The 17731-nt window shown below is 37.2% G+C and overlaps 1 protein-coding gene and 1 pseudogene across 2 annotated transcripts; both read right to left on the reverse strand.

Moving 5' to 3' along the window:
• Positions 1-338: 338 nt before the first annotated feature.
• kiaa1191 (KIAA1191 ortholog) lies at positions 339-7745 on the reverse strand. Of its 2 annotated transcripts, none has more exons than XM_059541765.1 (9): positions 7570-7745; positions 6902-7034; positions 6526-6635; positions 6184-6377; positions 4704-4815; positions 4488-4612; positions 4272-4375; positions 4018-4178; positions 339-1338 (listed from the first exon to the last, which is right to left on the reverse strand). In XM_059541765.1, the coding sequence occupies exons 3-9, from the start codon at positions 6551-6553 to the stop codon at positions 1127-1129; spliced, it is 936 nt and encodes a 311-aa protein (XP_059397748.1). In that variant the 5' UTR covers positions 6554-6635; positions 6902-7034; positions 7570-7745; the 3' UTR covers positions 339-1126. The 2 variants fall into 2 exon arrangements, with proteins under 2 accessions (XP_059397748.1, XP_059397747.1); XM_059541764.1 differs by having other exon boundaries at positions 3997-4178; positions 7570-7744.
• A 2258-nt stretch (positions 7746-10003) lies between these two features.
• Positions 10004-17065, reverse strand: LOC132130322 (uncharacterized; annotated as a pseudogene).
• Positions 17066-17731: the final 666 nt, after the last annotated feature.

Here is a 17731-nt window from a genome sequence, read left to right on the forward strand (position 1 = left end):
AAACATTTGGAATATATCAGTCTGTATAATGAATGAATATAATATACAAGTTTCACTTTTTGAACGGAATTAGTGAAATAAATCAACTTTTTGATGAGATTCTAATTATATGTCCAGCACCTGTAATGTAAATAAATTTAATATTAAAAGCAGTGCATATACACAATTTTTTTAATAAATGCATTTTAAACCAATAACACTGAATACTGAACACCGTTAAGTGCAATTAATAGCTTGCAATGCATGTGCCCATAGAAGATTAGTTTGAACTCTCTTTATCATTGCTATTACCAAAACTGTGAAGAGTGAATTGCAAGAAAGACATTCAAGAGCAAAACTGGCGATTATTTCCATTTATTTATTCATTCATGTATTAAAAGACCAAACGAGATCAAATTAAATACATTCAGCCTTTTGAGAAACTGAAATAATTTTAAACGTGTAACAAAAATATAAGACAACCTCTCTCCAGAGCTGTTACATTAAATAAAATTTCAGCCAAAGTTTTTTTTTTTTTTAAACCTTCAGTCAAATTCGTGCCCTCGTCATTGGTCACACCATCCTCAATATAACCGTATCACAACAATGCTTTAAACGGCATAATACACAACAGCAAAGACTTAAAGAATTAAGTTATCACTGAACCCATTGTGTATTGACAATGTTACACAGGAAATCACACCATTTATCAATATATGACAATAAGCTCTAGGCAGTTTTCTAACCTGCTATGTGATGGAACGAAAAAAACCCAACACATAAAAACACTGCTTTGGTTCACAGTTAAGCCATGAATAATTACACCACAGTACATCCGAAAACATCAAGGAATACACGTTCTCACACACACTAGCTTTTAGTTCACACACTTTAAAGGAAAAATTAAAAAGGCAAAATCAAGGAAGAGGCCAACAAAAGAAAACAGCACCAACATTAAGGCTGCTACGCACTCACACATCTTTTGAGGATAAACATTTATTTAGATGCTAGCAAAGGGATGAGGCTGTGATAGGGAAAAGCAATTACTGCAGTGATCAAGCAGCAAGAAAGCACAAAGGAGTAAGAGAGAGGGTAGACCAGCTACAGTTCACTATGTGTACAGCTGAGGTGGATGTAAGGAGTTCACTTAGAATCCAGAGGGTGTCAGGACGTTCATGTCCCGGCGTTTGAGTTTGTGAGGTCGGGTCATCTGTCTCTTCCCCTCCATGGTGGGGATCTCCATCTTTGGGGGAGCTTGGAAGTTTGTGGGATCTTCGGCCAAGCGGGTGGCCTGGGCTTTCATCACTTCCATAGGGGTGGGTTTTTGAGCTCCTTTATAGGATTGCAGGGCAAATCCCCCTGTGAACATAGAAGAATGACATTAGCTGTGTTGACACTGATGAGAGAGGTAAGGCCAAAGAACTTCTAACATCTGGAGCAATGAATGTGTAAAAAGCTCTCTGTGGACATTTAAAACATTTTATACAACAGTTAGTTCTGCTCCTCTAATGTGATCTGCAGGGGTTAGTACATACAGTTGAAAGACCCAAGATAAACAAGAGAAGCTGGCTGGTTTAAATGAAGTTAAGTGGGTTTAAAAGAAGTTTTAAAGAAGTTTTACCGCTTAATATTTTTAGGAATTTTTCAGGATTCTTCAATAACAACAAAATACAAAAATATATTAATTACAGCATTATAAATGTCCATGATGTTACTTTTTCAGCATTGTTGATATTGATATATATATATAGGGGTTGGGAATCACGGGGTACCTCACGATACAATACACAGCTCACGATACCGATAATATCACAATACAGCAGTTCTGTGATAATAGATATATTACCACAAAATCCTATAATGATACATCACGATATCTGGCGATATCTATGAAAAAATGCCTGTGAAAAGGTTAAATCTCTCTCTTTTTTTTTTTTTTTTTTTTTTTAAGTACAAACTGCTGAAAAATCTGCAAAAATTTTAATTCTGACATTTATTCACTCTCCAGTTAAACCTGAATAAGTTTCTTTCTTCTGTTGAACATAAAAGTTGTATTGAAGAATGTGGGTAACCAAAGAGTTACTGGTCCCCATAAAGGTTGGGTTTTGACACAAATTCGATTTGATTATCCTTCACATGCTTGTGATTTCAATATAGATTGTATCTCAAGGAAAAGTAATCTCAACTATTGCTTTAAATATACTTGAGAGTCAATCATATGGAAGGTTGAAATTGGCTGATTTTTACACAAACACTTAAAATATACTATCGTATTTTCCGGACTATAATGCTGTGTTCACACCAAATGCGAATAGAGCGTCAATGTTAACGCTATACTTACTCTTAACGCACGTTAAGCGCGAATGGTGCTTTTTGTGCATTTAAGCGTTTGACGCGAATTCTCGTTTGCCGCCAGAGTTGAAAAGTTTGAACTTTGCAGTCAATTCACACCGTGTTAACCAATCAGGAGCCTGCTAGGAGTCACTCATTCAACATGGAGGAACGACTGATATGTTGTCAGCTGGCAGAAGCCCCCCCCATGACGCGAATTCACGTCTGTTGTGAAGTTATTTTTTTACGCGCAAAATGAAGCGAATGATCTAAAAATGTTCAAGCGGCAAACTAGACGCGAATTTGACGCTCTATTCGCGTTTGGTGTGAACACAGCATAACTTTGGACCACTCAGCAGCAGTCAGTTGCAGGACCAGCCAAACTATGAAAAAAGTGTGACTTATGAGTTTAAAAAAAAAAAAAAAAAAAAAAAAAAAGCATACACGGGCGATTCTAGCCCGAATCTGTATCTCTATGCATGAGACTGTCTGAATACCGGCAGAATACACATTTCTGAGAAACATTGTGAAGTAGTATTATTTGCTGTTATGCGTGTGTGTCCGAAGCTGCAGTTGCTGTGTGACACGTGTTCCAAAAAAAAAAACCGTTAAAATCATTTTCCTATTTTTGTTTTTTCGAAACTTGTGTTGGTTGGTCCAATCGATTCATGCAATAGATTTTCAAACAAAGTTACTGTTGACACGGTCAAGGTTTTAGACTAGACAGGAGAAGGGATGGGGAAAGATCTGGGCACAGTTTTTCCAGAACTTTGTGCCAAGTTAAAGCGGTGTTGAGCTGTTTTAATGAATTTTTTAGATGTATTATGGTACCCAAACCCGCCAGTGACCGCGAAACATTCTCAACGTGGCCTTCATTTGTATGTAGGCCTAGGCAATTTATATATTTACAATACTTACTAAAATATAATTCATATTATTTTATTGCTTTTATATTAGTGGTTTGAAAAGTAAAAAAAATGTGTCGTTCTTAACACAAATTTACAACCGGCAAGTCAGTTGGACTAAAAGCAAAAAAAGATAAAAATTTGAGTCGGTCCTAAATTGACAGGGTCGGTCAGGTTACGGCAAACAAGAATATTTTTAAGGATGGCCTCAGCAAAAAGAGAGAAATTAATAAAGGTTTGGGACAACATGACTGAGTAAATGACAAAATTAGAATTTTTTGGTGAACTATCGCTTTAATGACAAGCGGCAGCATGTTTACTACAAGTGTGTCGCTTTCAGAGCTGCACGCATCCCATTTATGGTGTACAGACACGTTTCCTGTTTTCTCTCAACTGATTACCAACTGTTTATATGTAAACCTTGTGTGTTTTGACACATGGTCAGATGCTAGTTAACTTATGTTGACGTTTCCCATTCATGTGTTGAGCACCACCTCGAGGAGCCATTAAGTAACAATGCTGGGTGCAGGGAAATCTACTGTATTTAGAATGCCTTATTTTATTAATTAAAATATTGATATTAGGCACCAGCGTATCGATTCTCGTATCACACAGAGAAGGACAACGATATGATATGAGTGTTACATTAAATTCAATTGAGTGTTACACTAACTGTTGGAAAGGTTTATTTAACACACCTGGGGGTCATTAGGTTGTTTTCCAATTTAAAGAAAATATGGAGAAAGGATTGTCTTTGTTTAAAGTGCACCGTTTGGTTTACCTGTTATTGCTGGATCTGTACCTGGATCAGTTGTGGACTTGCTGACTTGAGGACGTGGTCCAAAAGCACCCCAGCGCTCTACAGGTCCATCACCCAAAGCCAGATCTATACTGGAGCTGGAACTGGTGCTCATCTCAGAGCCTGTGAGAGAAGCAGTGGAGCCTTGACTGCTGAACCACCCCCTTCCAAACACACACAAAATTACCATCTCATTTTTCAGTACAAACATGATTAATGCAAAAGAAAGGATGTGAAGCTGTTGACTATTTCAGCACCTGCGTCTTTGCTTTGGTGAGGACTGAGGGGTCCCAGCAGGCGTTGAATGACCAGATGATGGCTGTTTCTCCTCTATAGCTTCTGTGCTTTGCATTTGAAGCTTCTACAACATCCAAAATATAATTTATGCTTAAAAAAAAGACTCGTTTTGGAGATATCAGATCACAATCTATGCTTTGACATTTGAGCCTGCTGAACTGAGGATCTCTGCCTACATGCATTGACTCTGCCAGACAATGGTAGCGGGTCTCCTCTGCATTCAGGCCTTTATGTGGAGTGTAGACCGCATCGGTCAGTCCGGCTTGCTTCTCAAACTTGTGCATGCTCTCCTGGGTCTGCTCTGTAATGCAACATAACAGGTCCCATTAAGGCCACTGTTTTACACCAGTTAACACTTTGAAATCTGATGCATGATATCATAACATTCTTACTGATGATGAGCGAGTTCATGACAGACGAGGCTTTGGCTTTCACCACAGGGACTGGAGGTTTAGTGAATTCAAAGGTAGCAGTTTGTTTTACCCCTCCTTCTGACTCATCCTCCTAAAACACATACAGGACATTAGCATACAACAGCAGTTTTTAAACTGTGGTATGGATGGCCCCTAGGTGAATAAAACATTTAAAAATGAGAATGTTTATAAATAAATCTACATTCCTTTATGCAAATACATATTTTCATACTTTATTATAATTATCTGATTACAATTTTAATATCTTTATTAAAAGTCCACATTTTTACAACAAACGGTATTGTATGTTCCCTTTAAGTGGCACACTTAAAATGGTCACAGTTTTAAATTTTTGCATTATGCATGTTGTTAGTAAATCATTTATAAGTGACAAATTAAAAGGAGGAAATGTTTATTTATTTTTAAAATCCTGAACAATATGGTTAGTGTTTTACACTTAGATTAAAGTAAAAAAAAGTTTAATGAAATTATTAAGTCTAATGCTTCGTCAAATGCAACAGCGAAAAACTGTAAAAATGTATATCATAAAAACACACAAAGTTTGACAGGAAACACTGACCTACAACATCAAAACAGTGATTTTATCACGTATATCGAGTTACGTCACGTACGTCAATATCAATATATTTTTTATAAGCGATACGATATGAGGAAATACTGCCTATATCAATATACAGTAGTTTGATATGAGCGCATGTAAATAATAGCAGAGGACATCGCTGCTGCAGAGAGTGCATAATCCAATTTTTCCAAAACATGAGACATGCGTTATATTAAGGGCTTTAAAATAACTCGTAAGGTATAGTTAACACATATGGTTTAAAGCGGGTCAATCCAATCAGATGATCTGACAGAGATGCTACTTGTGATGTTTGTTGTGATGCATTCGAGATGTACAGTTTTGCTCAGTTCATACCTTAAATTTCACAGGTATATTCTCCATCTGTATGTTTGAACGTCAATTAAATATTAGGCTAAGTGTATTTTATGATAGCAGTAAAGCGCAAAGAGACTGTACTTTTTTATTTTTTATTCTTTTTTAGCCCCTTTTTTGCACATAATATATGGAATGGCCTACATGGTTACTTTCACTACATTTGTTTTCATTGTCCTTAAACATTGTTTCACTGGATTACATTGGGTAGAATGTATTAAGAAAAAAAAAAAAAAAAACATTTTAATCAAAATAGAATGTAGAAAATACAGAGATATATACTGTATCACAATTCAGCTAAAATAATACAGACATATGATTTTTTGGCCATATCGCACAGCCCTACTTTGTATTGAATTGCACTAGACCATATCTCAATCAAAGAAGGGCAGGGTAAAATTGAGACTGATAACAAGCATGCTCCAACCAAACTGGTCTATGGTGACATTCAGTCTGTATGTTGCTGTGTGCAAATTGGTCACAGAATAAGCAATGCACACGCACCTCAGCAAGTCGGGCAAACTTCCTCTCAGGTATAACAGGTCGCCTCCACAGGTTGCTAATATTAATGTCAGTTGGAGGTGGAGACATAGGGCGCTCAAGATTATCATCATAGCTGAGAGCTCGACGGGTCATCCCGACAGGGATGGACATCCCTCCGAGGAGTCCCTCTGATGAACCTGGACCTGCTTCCAGGGCTGACGCAAAAAAACAATGTACTCGGTCAATAACTTCTGAACAAACAGCTACTTCAAGAGCCATAATTTAATGCATTTAAAAGAGAGGAACTGTTGTCATATCGTGATGTCATCTGCACTATAAAATAAACAGGCCTCTCTCCTTTACCTGGAAGGTCTCCAGCTCTGGACACCATGGCAACTGATTGAAGCGTTTCTGATGGTCAAAAAAAGAGAAGACAGCCTGGACGAACCCAATCAGATGGGACTGGATCAAATCTAGAGAAGGAACAAGTAACATATTAACCAAGCAACATTTGAGTTTAAGGCAAAAGAACCAACCAATAGCCTCAGATTAATCATTAAAAGGCACATGTGGAGGCACTTTAAAGTAACCATGTAAGTATATCTTAAACGTTATGTTCTTTAAAGCAATCTTTTTTTTTTTTTTAAACATGAATAAACATTAATTCCAAGCTGGATGTATTTAACTACACATATGACACAAGCGTGTTTTAGTAAATAAAAAGTGACCATCAACTTACCAGTGAAGGGCGGTCAAAGCACCACTGCTAAAGCACAGGCTGATCTTGTTGACAAGCTGATGTTTGCATAGACAGCATTGTGGGACACCAGAAAGACTATGTGGTGTGGGACGCCAGTAAAAGACAAAGAGAGCTGGCGAAGAACCAAAACAGCCATTAAAACACAAGGAAGTTTTGACCGACTGCAAGACAAACCAGTTGACCATACAAACTGCAAATGAATCTAAGCACGGTCTACAATAACCATAAAGTGTTATTTAAATAATAGCAAGAGTGAGCAGTAAAGTCGTGAGAATCACTGCATGCTGGGAATGGGATTACGTCAGTTATGTTATGTAATGCTGCTAACTTTTCCAGTTAACGTTACTTCTATACTCTTTGACTGATCTGCTGCGCTAACGTTACGTCAAATGCTAACGCGCTAGCTTTAAACCAACAGCTCGCTTTTGTTATCAAACATTATTTCACTTAGATTTTAAGTAGAAAAATGAACAATTAATCCTTTACTGAATACAACAACATATTTTAACACATACTTGGTCATTTTTAAATGATATTAAATGAGCGGACTAGCTGTGCTCAATCCAGTTTTGGCGACCTGAAACCGGTTTGAGGGAGGCAAGGCAATCGATTGCGAGCTCAAGAGCACGCAAATCAATTGTTTTTACCTGCTGCAGTGTTCCCGCGCCTCCTCTACAGCAGCTAACGGTCCAGTAGAGGTACTTAGGGCATTTGCAACCAACTGGATAAATTACAAATCGCAGATGTTTGAGAAAAGTTAACCTTTGTATGTGCCATAACTTCCCCTTTTATTTAGGTCTCTGACAATAACCAACAGACGACACTGATGGTGGGGCTTAGAGTTCCCGTTCAGTCTCGCGATACTTTGGTTCTCAGCCGCTGCAGTACTTCAACTTGCCACACGCGACAGTAAAAGACCTATAAAGACCTCACAGTTCACCCAAACATTTATTATTTAGAATTAGTTATAATTTACTCAGTCATGAAATGTTTATTTTAATTATTAATACACAAACACAAACAAACTTAAGTAATGGCACCAAACTCCACACAACTGGCGTGTGATTGCAGTTTATTATGGCGCTTTTCCACTGCATGGTATGGCATGGTATACTGATAACTTTTGGGGGGTTTCCTCTGGGTACAGTCAGAGACAATTTATAAAGGACTTTGGTACAGTACCTGGTACTTTTTTTTAGTACCAGCTTTTGTCTGATTTAAACACATTTATGTGTTTATATTTATGTGTTTAAATCAAGAAAACAACACAATGATCATACAGTTTTATTTATTGCATTGTTGAATATCTTTTAAATAGTATATTTAATGCTTTGGTATAAAGACATAACTGCTTTATGTCTTTATACCATAACTATGTTATTGCATAACTTTAATGAAATATATGCTCTTCATTATTTTGTGTATGTTTTATGATTTTTATTTCATGTTGTGTAACTAAGGTTTATGGGTGAGGTGGGGTGGTATGAACCATTCAAGCTCATGTGATTAGAGAGAATAGGCCTAACCACCCCCTCTCCCATGTGTTAATCAGCTGTGTCATACCCCCCACCAAACACCAACACCATACACAGTTCCCCTTCATTCAGGGAGCTATTGGGCTCCCCCATGCACACACTCATCACTATTCTAGTGAGGCTCTAGTGATTACTTTCAGCATCAGGAGGTCCCGTGCAGGGTGCCTCATGTGAAGCCGGGTGCCAAATAAAAGGGCCATTTATACACAACACATTTATTTTAAAGAAAACATAGCCCTTGGGCAAGAAAAACAAAACTTTGAGCGCCACATTTTTATAACAACCTAGCAACCATCCAGAACACTCTATAAACCTTATGTAGCCCCGCCCCTTTTCGCACTGCGCTCATTGTCTTCTGCCTGCTGGTTTGTATTTCCACAGCATGAAGTTTGTATGTACTTGTTTTAAAATCTTCCTGGTTTGCTGACATCTGTTATGACATCTGCCTGAAACATTACAATGCTCATAACTTTATAAGTCTATAAGTACATTTATTTCACCAGCTAATTACTCTTTAATAGCGATGCTAGGTACTGCAAAAACGGAAGTTCAAAGACAAAATTCTAAAGATGGCTGCACACTTGTTTTTCTGATGCATAAGGTCTACTAACTGCATAGGAACCTCACATAATACCATAGCAACCACCTAGTAACCATCTAGAGCACCATAGCAATCTATCTATCATCTGTCTGTCTGTATTTTCACCTGATAGACATATACACAACCTAAACTGAAAGTTTTGCCATTGATCACTTACCCCCAAGTCGTTCCTAACCCATAAAAGCTTTGTTTGTCTTCGGAACACAATTTAAGATATTTTGGATGAAAACCGAGAGGCTTTTTACTGTCCCATAGACTGCCAAGTAAGTTACACTGTCAAAGTCCAAAAGAGTATTAAAGACCCCTAATATCCATTAGCTTTTTTCCATGGATCAATATAATTGATTTAAATAGATATAATACATTCTACTGTAAAAGTCATCAGGTTAACAGTCTGTGTCAGATGACACATTGTAATTTCTAATACACTTGAAGGAACAGGGGGATAAAACACAGAGAATTCATACATAAAACACAGACATTTTATTAATTAAAAAAGTACAAGTTTGCTGAAAATTTACAAACAAATTTCCTTTTCTCATATAGTGTAATATACAGTTTCTCTTAAATCATTACATACATTATAATAATTTAAAGAAATTTCATATGCATAATAGAAAATTTACAAATTCACATGCAACCATACTAATTAATCTTTTAACAGTAAGATGATCTTAAAAAAACTGAAACACCAAATCAAAGCAGAGAAAACAGGGTTTTCTGGGTGTGTACAAACAGTCTAAAATGATAACAGTGCAGCTCTACTTTGGCCTTTTGGCATAGTTCTGAATATCAAAATGTTATAGGTCAGATTATTTTATTGTATGGTCTGTTGTTAAACAACAGTGTTTCCTAACCAGGACATTCAATCATTTATCCTCCAACAGGACTATCCAGTTCACTCTAAAGCTGATTTTTGTGCTTGCAAGCTTTAATAACATGCTCCATTTTTAAATTACAAAAAAAGGGCCAGAAAACAAACATGATAGCAGTTTTCAAGATGACAAATTTTGTCTTTGTTGTCAGAAGGTGGCAGTGAATTATTATAGCTTGCTTCCTGAGCCATTCTGTTGCGAAATATCAATCTATTAATGTGAACAAAGAAGCACTTGCTTGAGACATTATATAGTAATAACAGTTGGACATAATATCTCAGAACATATTCCTGGTGGAAATGCATCCTAATCCTAGTCAGATTGTTTGCTGAACACGTTTCCCAAAACTCATAAAATGTTTGATAATGTCATAAAATGTTTGATAATATTTCAAGGAAGCATGGCAAATTCATTCTGCATCACTAGCTGCCTAATATGCAAATTTGATAAAACCTGGGACCAAATATAGCTGTGGACACATGCAATGAGATTCTTATCTGTGAATATTATGCATTGCTGTATCCTTTAAACTACAGTGAGTTTTGTGTATTAGAACTGCAATTTTAATGTTGCTTTTTATTTTTTAAACCTCACCAAACAATGTTAAAGGCATCCAACAATCAATGCATTTATTGATCACAACTGGACATTACAGGACGGACTCATTCATCATTGACATTTGGTATCGACACAGCATCATCTATAGGGTCACAAGTTTAAAGATACATCAAAAAATTATATGCATATAAACCTGAAGTGCAAAGTCATAATTTCACAATAATCCATGTTACTCTATGTGATATTCAACCTCACTGGAAAGAGATTTTCGCAGCCGTAGATTACTTCTCGGCAATGGCGGGCAGCATGCATGCACGAATGCGGGCTTCCTTCCATGCGCTGCGGCACTCTGAGATCCAGTGGGACACTATAGTCTGTTTGTCCATGCAATGACTGCTCTTTCCCCTCCAACCAGCAGGGGTCCCGTCAAACTTGTTGGGAATCCCACTCCGTGCAGCCAGGTTGCCTTCATCCAGCTTCTTCCTACTGAGTGGAGACCGCTGCAGGACCATCGCCGCAGGGACCATTTCAGGCAGACAAAGGTCTGGGCAGCTGCTTTTCCGCTGGACCTCAGGCACAGAGGAACAGCATGGGAAGGTGTCACTGCGTGGCCTGCGTGGGGGAATGCTGCCCCTTCTGCTGGGGAGCACTAGCGCACCTCTGTGGCTGTAGAGGTACTCCAGAGGATCTGCGGGGCCTGGGATGTCACCTCTGCATCCGTTGTCCTCCTCTGGGGCAGCCTGGGCCTGCAGCGGTTCTGACGGAGCAAATCTGGTGGTCTCTTTCTTTTTATGGGGTTGTTCAACTGTCTCGTCACTGCTTGTGGAGGTGTGGGGCTGCGGAGACTGCAGATGCTGACGCAGGCGTAGCAGTCGTAGGCAGGGTTTTGGTGAATCCAAAGGGCCGATGGAGAGGATGTCACAATCTGGCTCATGCAGAGGAAAGGTGGGCCGGGCCAGATGGCAGATAGAAAGTAAGTAGTCCTGTGTGGTGGTGTGCTGGCTGTTGGTCTGGTTCAGGTCCTGCACCAGTTCCTCATAGCCCTCCCTGATGGTGGGAAGGCCGCGTTTAGCCTGTAATCTGGACCTGGGACGCATGACTGTAAAAGGGGAAATATTGTGCCATTAAATAGATATATAAATGATGGGAAAAGAAAAATCATACCTAAGATTTCTTGATAGTTCTTTACAATAAGCTCCCATTAGTTAACATTAACTATACAATTAGCAACACATTTTCTAAAGTATTAATTAATCCTTGTTAACATTAGTTAGAAAAAAAATGTTAGTTCATATTAGCTCAAGTCCATTAAATTGTATTAAAAGATATGATTTTTGACTTAATAATGTATATACTAAATGTTGAAAGTAACATGAACTAAGATGAATAAATGCTTTAGAAGTATTGTTAGGTCATGTTATAGGGATATTTCTCCCCAAAATGAAAATTTTGTCATTAATCCTTTAAAAAAAAAAAGCTTTGTTCATCTTCGGAACACAATTTAAGATATTTTTTATGAAAACCGGGAGGCTTGGGGCTGTCCCATTAACTGCCAAGTAAAATACACTGTCAAGGTCAAGAAAAGTATGAAAGACATCGTCAGAATAGTCCATCTGCCATCAGTTGTTCAACCATAATGTTATGAAGCAACAAGAATATTTTTTGTATGGTGAAGAAAACAAACATAACAACTTTATTCAACTTTGTCTCCTCTGTATCTCTCCACATTACCGTAATGCCATTTGTGAGAATATGAGCTGAACGCAGGCAGGCATGGGGTAAGTGATTAATGACAAAAGTTTAATTTTGGGGTAGAGTATGCCTTTAATGTAGTTAACTAATATTAGCAAATGAAACCTTATTGCAGTGTTACTGATTCTTAAATATCTATAATAAATTAAATTAAATGAAATAAAATTCAAATTAAACGAAGAGTAAAATGGAGAGTTGTTTTAAAATTGTCTTGAAATATGACCTCATGTTAAGTCATTAGATTATCAGACCATTCTCCCTAGAAACAGAAAGAATTTGTCCTTTTCATCTCTGCCCCTTAAATATTTTATTCTTTCATCAAATCAGTTGCAGAGCAGTCATAAGCAGCATACGCACACTGAAGCAATGTTCAGCACGAAGCGCTGCCTCCACATATTGTGTCGTGACCATTTTCATCTCTCTGAAAACTGTTGCATTGAAATCGCAAATAAAATTCCACAAATATTATTTCTCTTCAGGCATTTTGGTCAATTTAAGTCGATTTATGAAACCTAACTGAAACTCCATTAATTCTCCTGATCTAGGAAAGCGCAACCTCCAAACCACAACAACAACAGTTTTCTCCAGGGAACTATAACACACATATCTGTAATTTGCAACCAGCATACACAATTATTTGGTAACACTTTACCCATTAGTTAACACTAGTTAATGCATTAACTAACAATGAGCAGTTACAGTATTTGTCTTTTTAAACATTAGTTAACAAAAATACAACTCCTAATTGTTCATGTTAACTTGGGTCCAATAAATAATATAAAAAATAGAATGCACTAAATATTGAAATTAACATTATCTCAAATTAATAAATGCTTCAAAACAGTTTTTCATTGTTAGCTTATGTTAACTAATGTTAACAAATTGTAATGTTATCCTACTTATAATGTGTTAACAATCCTTCTTACAGACACCAGAATACATATACTTTCACTCACAGACCTCTAATCTATCTTTTGTTGGCTTTGACATCAATGACCCACATTATTGCTCCATTCATAATTAAACAGCATAATTTTTTAAGTTGTTATTACCTGCCCGATCATTCCTTATTGATGCTCTGTACTGTAAATGCCCAAAATCAATGTATATAATGGGAGCGATTGGTTACAGGAATACATGCAAGCCCAGTCTCCATGGCAACGCCTCTTCCCATCACATCCCAGGCTGTGCTCAGATTTCATAGCAATCGGAAAGCACATACACAGAAACACATAAACACCCCCACACCCACCCACCATGAAACAGCTCCTCCCTACGCCCCCACCACCCCATGCCCAAATCATCTGAACACCCCTCTTTATTGTGGCAGACCAATGTAAACAACCCAGCACCGATTCCCAGCCTTCCATATATTCAACCGATTCTTGCTGCCTAAACCTGTTTGGACTTTCCCAGCCCTTGAATGCTCTTATGCCAATCTATGAAGGGAAAAAACACAATATACTTCAAGATCAAAGCAGGCCTTTCTTACACAGCCCATTACGATGGACATCTGGTCGTTTCTGACAACAATTGACGAAATTCAAAGAATCTCTGTCCTTAATCTTCATGAATCAGAGCCTAAATGGATTCATAATCTATTCTGAAAATATAATTGGAACAGTGTTATATGTGAAGACCTGACTTATGATGTAATCATTGTTCTGGTTTCTATTGAGGCCAGTGGTTTGTGTCGTGTCCCACCTGAGCGGGGTCTCTCCGTCTGCCTGGCTTTGCTGTTGCTCTCTTCTTCCTCCACTCTTCTTGTCTCGTCTCCTCTTCCTTGCTGCTGCCTCCACTCCCTGCCTCAGCTCAGAGCCTCCAACTGCTGTTACACACAAAAAAATAATGATTTTCTCCACCGTCTCCCTCCCTCTCTCTTTCACTCTTGCCTGTTTGCTTGCTCGCCCTCTCCCGTGCACTTCTCTCTCTCCTCCCTTGGTCAGCGCTAAAAATAGCCCCTTCATTCCCGTCCCTGTTGCTGTAAAGGAGCATTTGCAAAATGGATTTGACTGACGTGGTGGGGAGAAAGAAAGAGGAAAGGGGAAGAAATTTGTATGGCAGTGCAAGGAAAAAGAGACAAGAGAAAAACACCCCCCAGATCTGTTATCATATTCTGTGATTGATAGATAAAAAACAGAGTGAGATTGACACCCTGATTAAAAGAGACCCAAAGTAAAAAAAAAAAAAAAAAAAAAAAGAAGAACCCGATGGATATTGTTATTAAAAAATACATTTGTTAGCATTCTGTGGGAAACACAATTTCATTCCTGATATCAAATCAGCAGTTTTATTATTCATATATTATTTTTCCCGTAACCTGCATTGCTCTCTCATGGTTTTATCTATTTATTTTTAAAAATAAGAAAATAAATAAGTCAATCACTAATTTTTGAGATATGAGTTACTGAATAGTGTTCTTATCTTGAGTGAAGAGAATTGTTTGTACAGCTATATATAGCTCCATCTGCAGGTATACTGAGCCCTCAAAGACCTTTTATCATGGTCACGTTGCTATCATAAGGTGGAAAGGGCAGTAAACTTGTGCGTGTCAAAATAACAAACAAAACAGCAATGCAGGGTCGATCCTCCACATATAGTGCCTCAAATGTTTACAAGTGCATATAGACTGAACAAAACATAGTATATCTCAAGGCAAACTGACTGTATTTTCATTTATCTGCCTGTGAACCTACTGGATACACAGATTGAAATGTCATTAATTTAAATGTGCCAAGTCCTTTACCTGTAGATTGTCGCTCTGTATATTCCTCCTTCGTTGGGTGAACTGTTGCAGTTATCGGATGATGCTGTCAACATAGACTTCATAAGAGGCAGACTGTCGTGTTTAAGCCACAAACATCATGTTCACTCTTAGAAATGTTTTCTGAGAAGGGAGGGTGTGAGAAAAAGAGAGAGTGAGTGAAAGGGAGGGACATGTCAAGAGGGAGGAGGTTGTTTTGAAGGTGGAGCAGTTTAGAAATCAGCACATTTACAGACCAGCCCTATTAAACACAATATAATCCATTCCATGTAACTGATTTCTGGTCAGAGGTCATATGAGAAACTTTTCAGTCTGCTTGAATAAAATCACGGCATATTACGTTTTCAGTTTTCATTTCATATTCAGGTTTAGTCATTTTGTTGTGTGGTTTTGTAGTTTGTATTATTTATTTATTTGTTAACTATAAAAACCCTGCCTCAAGGATGGACTGGGCCAGGTGCACCTATTCCTAATTTAAAGAAATGTAAATGTTGCTATGCAGGACAGATCTCCATGAATGCATGCAATGTCCTCTAAAGGGATACTCAAAAATGAAAATTCTCTACTCACCCTCATACCATCCTAGTATATGACTTTCTTTCTTCAGATGAACACAAAGAAAGACTTTTAGAATAATTATCCATCTTTGAGTCCATATATGCAAAGACCCCCAAAGTTGATGCTTCAAAAACCACACAACCACACATGAAAGTAATCTATACATCCCCAGCTGAAGAATCCTCTAAAGGAAAATTGTGTAAAAATACTATTATTTAAAATAGTTTTAACTAAAGCCATCACCTCAGGCCAAATACTAATATTTTCACAAAAATACTTTGTGTTGATTTGAAGAAAGAAAATCATATAAATCTGGGATGGTGTGAAAGTGAGTAAATGATGAGTGATTTGATTTTTCATTTTTAGGTGGATTATCCCTTTAACCACCTCAAATTTCAATTAATGTCATTAATAAAGAAGCAGTGTCCAAATGGACTGCTTTTGTAAAAACGGAAAATAAAAACTTCATTGAAAATCGATGCCACTGGAAATCAGGGCCTCAAATAATAACAGACAAAGGTTTAAGAGGAAAGTGAGCGAAATATAGATGAAAAGTCACATGAGTGGAGGCAGTGCTTTAATTGGCTGATCAATGCAATAACTCACACCTGTAATTGTAAGCAACTGCTCACAAATATGGTCTAATTGGTCAGACTATTTCATTAGAGTTAAAAATGTACCCGTTCAGAATTCACTACACTGTCATGTCTACATCAAAATGAACTTGAAATGACTTGAAATAATGATCTGTGAGTGACTAAGGTATTTTTTTAATGAACACTCAGCTCACTTAAATTAAAACTGCACCTTTGTGCCTTTGACCATTTGCAAGGTTTTATGTGTGTGAGTGTATCCAGAGGCTGAAATGAAAATGAAAGGCAAAAAGAGGATGAGAGAAAGAGAATCAGAAAAAGATCAACTCCATTAACAAGAATAATAATCAGTCTTCTTGCTAGGTAGGTCGACCTGAGTCAAATGAAAAAAGGACAAAATGAATGACGATGGAATACAGGATAAATATGGAGCTTTCTCCACCTAATTTTCCCTGTAAAAGTGGGCGTGGCCATTTGTACATTTTATGTATCTGGCTTCCAGTCACATTCGCTTCCAGCTGTTTTTTAGCTGTACAAAACATCTCATTTTGCTTTTTGATATTGTAAACTGGTGTTTCTTACATAATTGTTTTAATGTATTATCTTAATTATGAACATACTGGTTTGTACTGCATAAAATTTTGCAGTTTACTGCATGTTGTTATTCTTCTCGTTATTTCCCTACAGTGGCTAATGAACTGGAAGTAAAAAAAAAAAAAAAAAAAGAAAATGGTTTACTTCCACGTTGAAATATAAGGTGGATAATAAAGACTGTAATAGCACAGGCAGTGAATGCTGGAAGACTGAAAACCATGGCAACGTGTGAAAATCATGCTAGGGATGAACTGTGTTGCCCTAAATGAACTGCAGTCCCATTGAGCTGATACATTTTCATACTCATAGCCATCTCGTGCTGACAGCCATTCTCAGCAATGAAGAGACTCACACGCTCCTGTCATTTCCAGAACAGAACTGAATCACGTATGATGATTGCTCTCATTTGTTTCAAGAGTCAAAGATCATATTTAAAGGTAATCCATTTAACTTCAACTCATACTTTCTGCTTAATATGCAGAGACAACTGTAAATAATATTTAAATTATTTGTAAATAATGTAGATTTTTTGTAGGTTATACAATGCATCACCATAGCGCTATTAAAACATTCCAACCTGTTTGAACAGCAGATGTATCAACATTGGGCCAACCAAGGTAAGTTTAGGGTGGGACTAACTGTTTGTTCAACTAAAATAGTAAACATGGGAAGAAGAAAACCTGTTTGAAACAGTATGCTATTTTTTTAGTGTTGCTAGAGGCTCAGAAATATCATGAAATACCTTCTTTGCACTTATTTTTGCTTTCTGAGTCAATTTGTGAACAGATTCACATTGTTTACCTCCATTACATTTATTTTAGTTTTACTAAACAGATTATATAACAGTTCTTTCCTAAAAGAAAATGTTTAAATGAATAATGTGTCATCTAATGTTTTAACGATCTGTTTGTCCATCATAATCTATTAAACACAAGCCCTTGTTACTTGAAATGGAGATATTTATTTTAATATGTACAAG

The sequence above is a fragment of the Carassius carassius genome, chromosome 47 (genome assembly GCF_963082965.1).
Source record: "Carassius carassius chromosome 47, fCarCar2.1, whole genome shotgun sequence".
Taxonomy (NCBI): domain Eukaryota; kingdom Metazoa; phylum Chordata; class Actinopteri; order Cypriniformes; family Cyprinidae; genus Carassius; species Carassius carassius.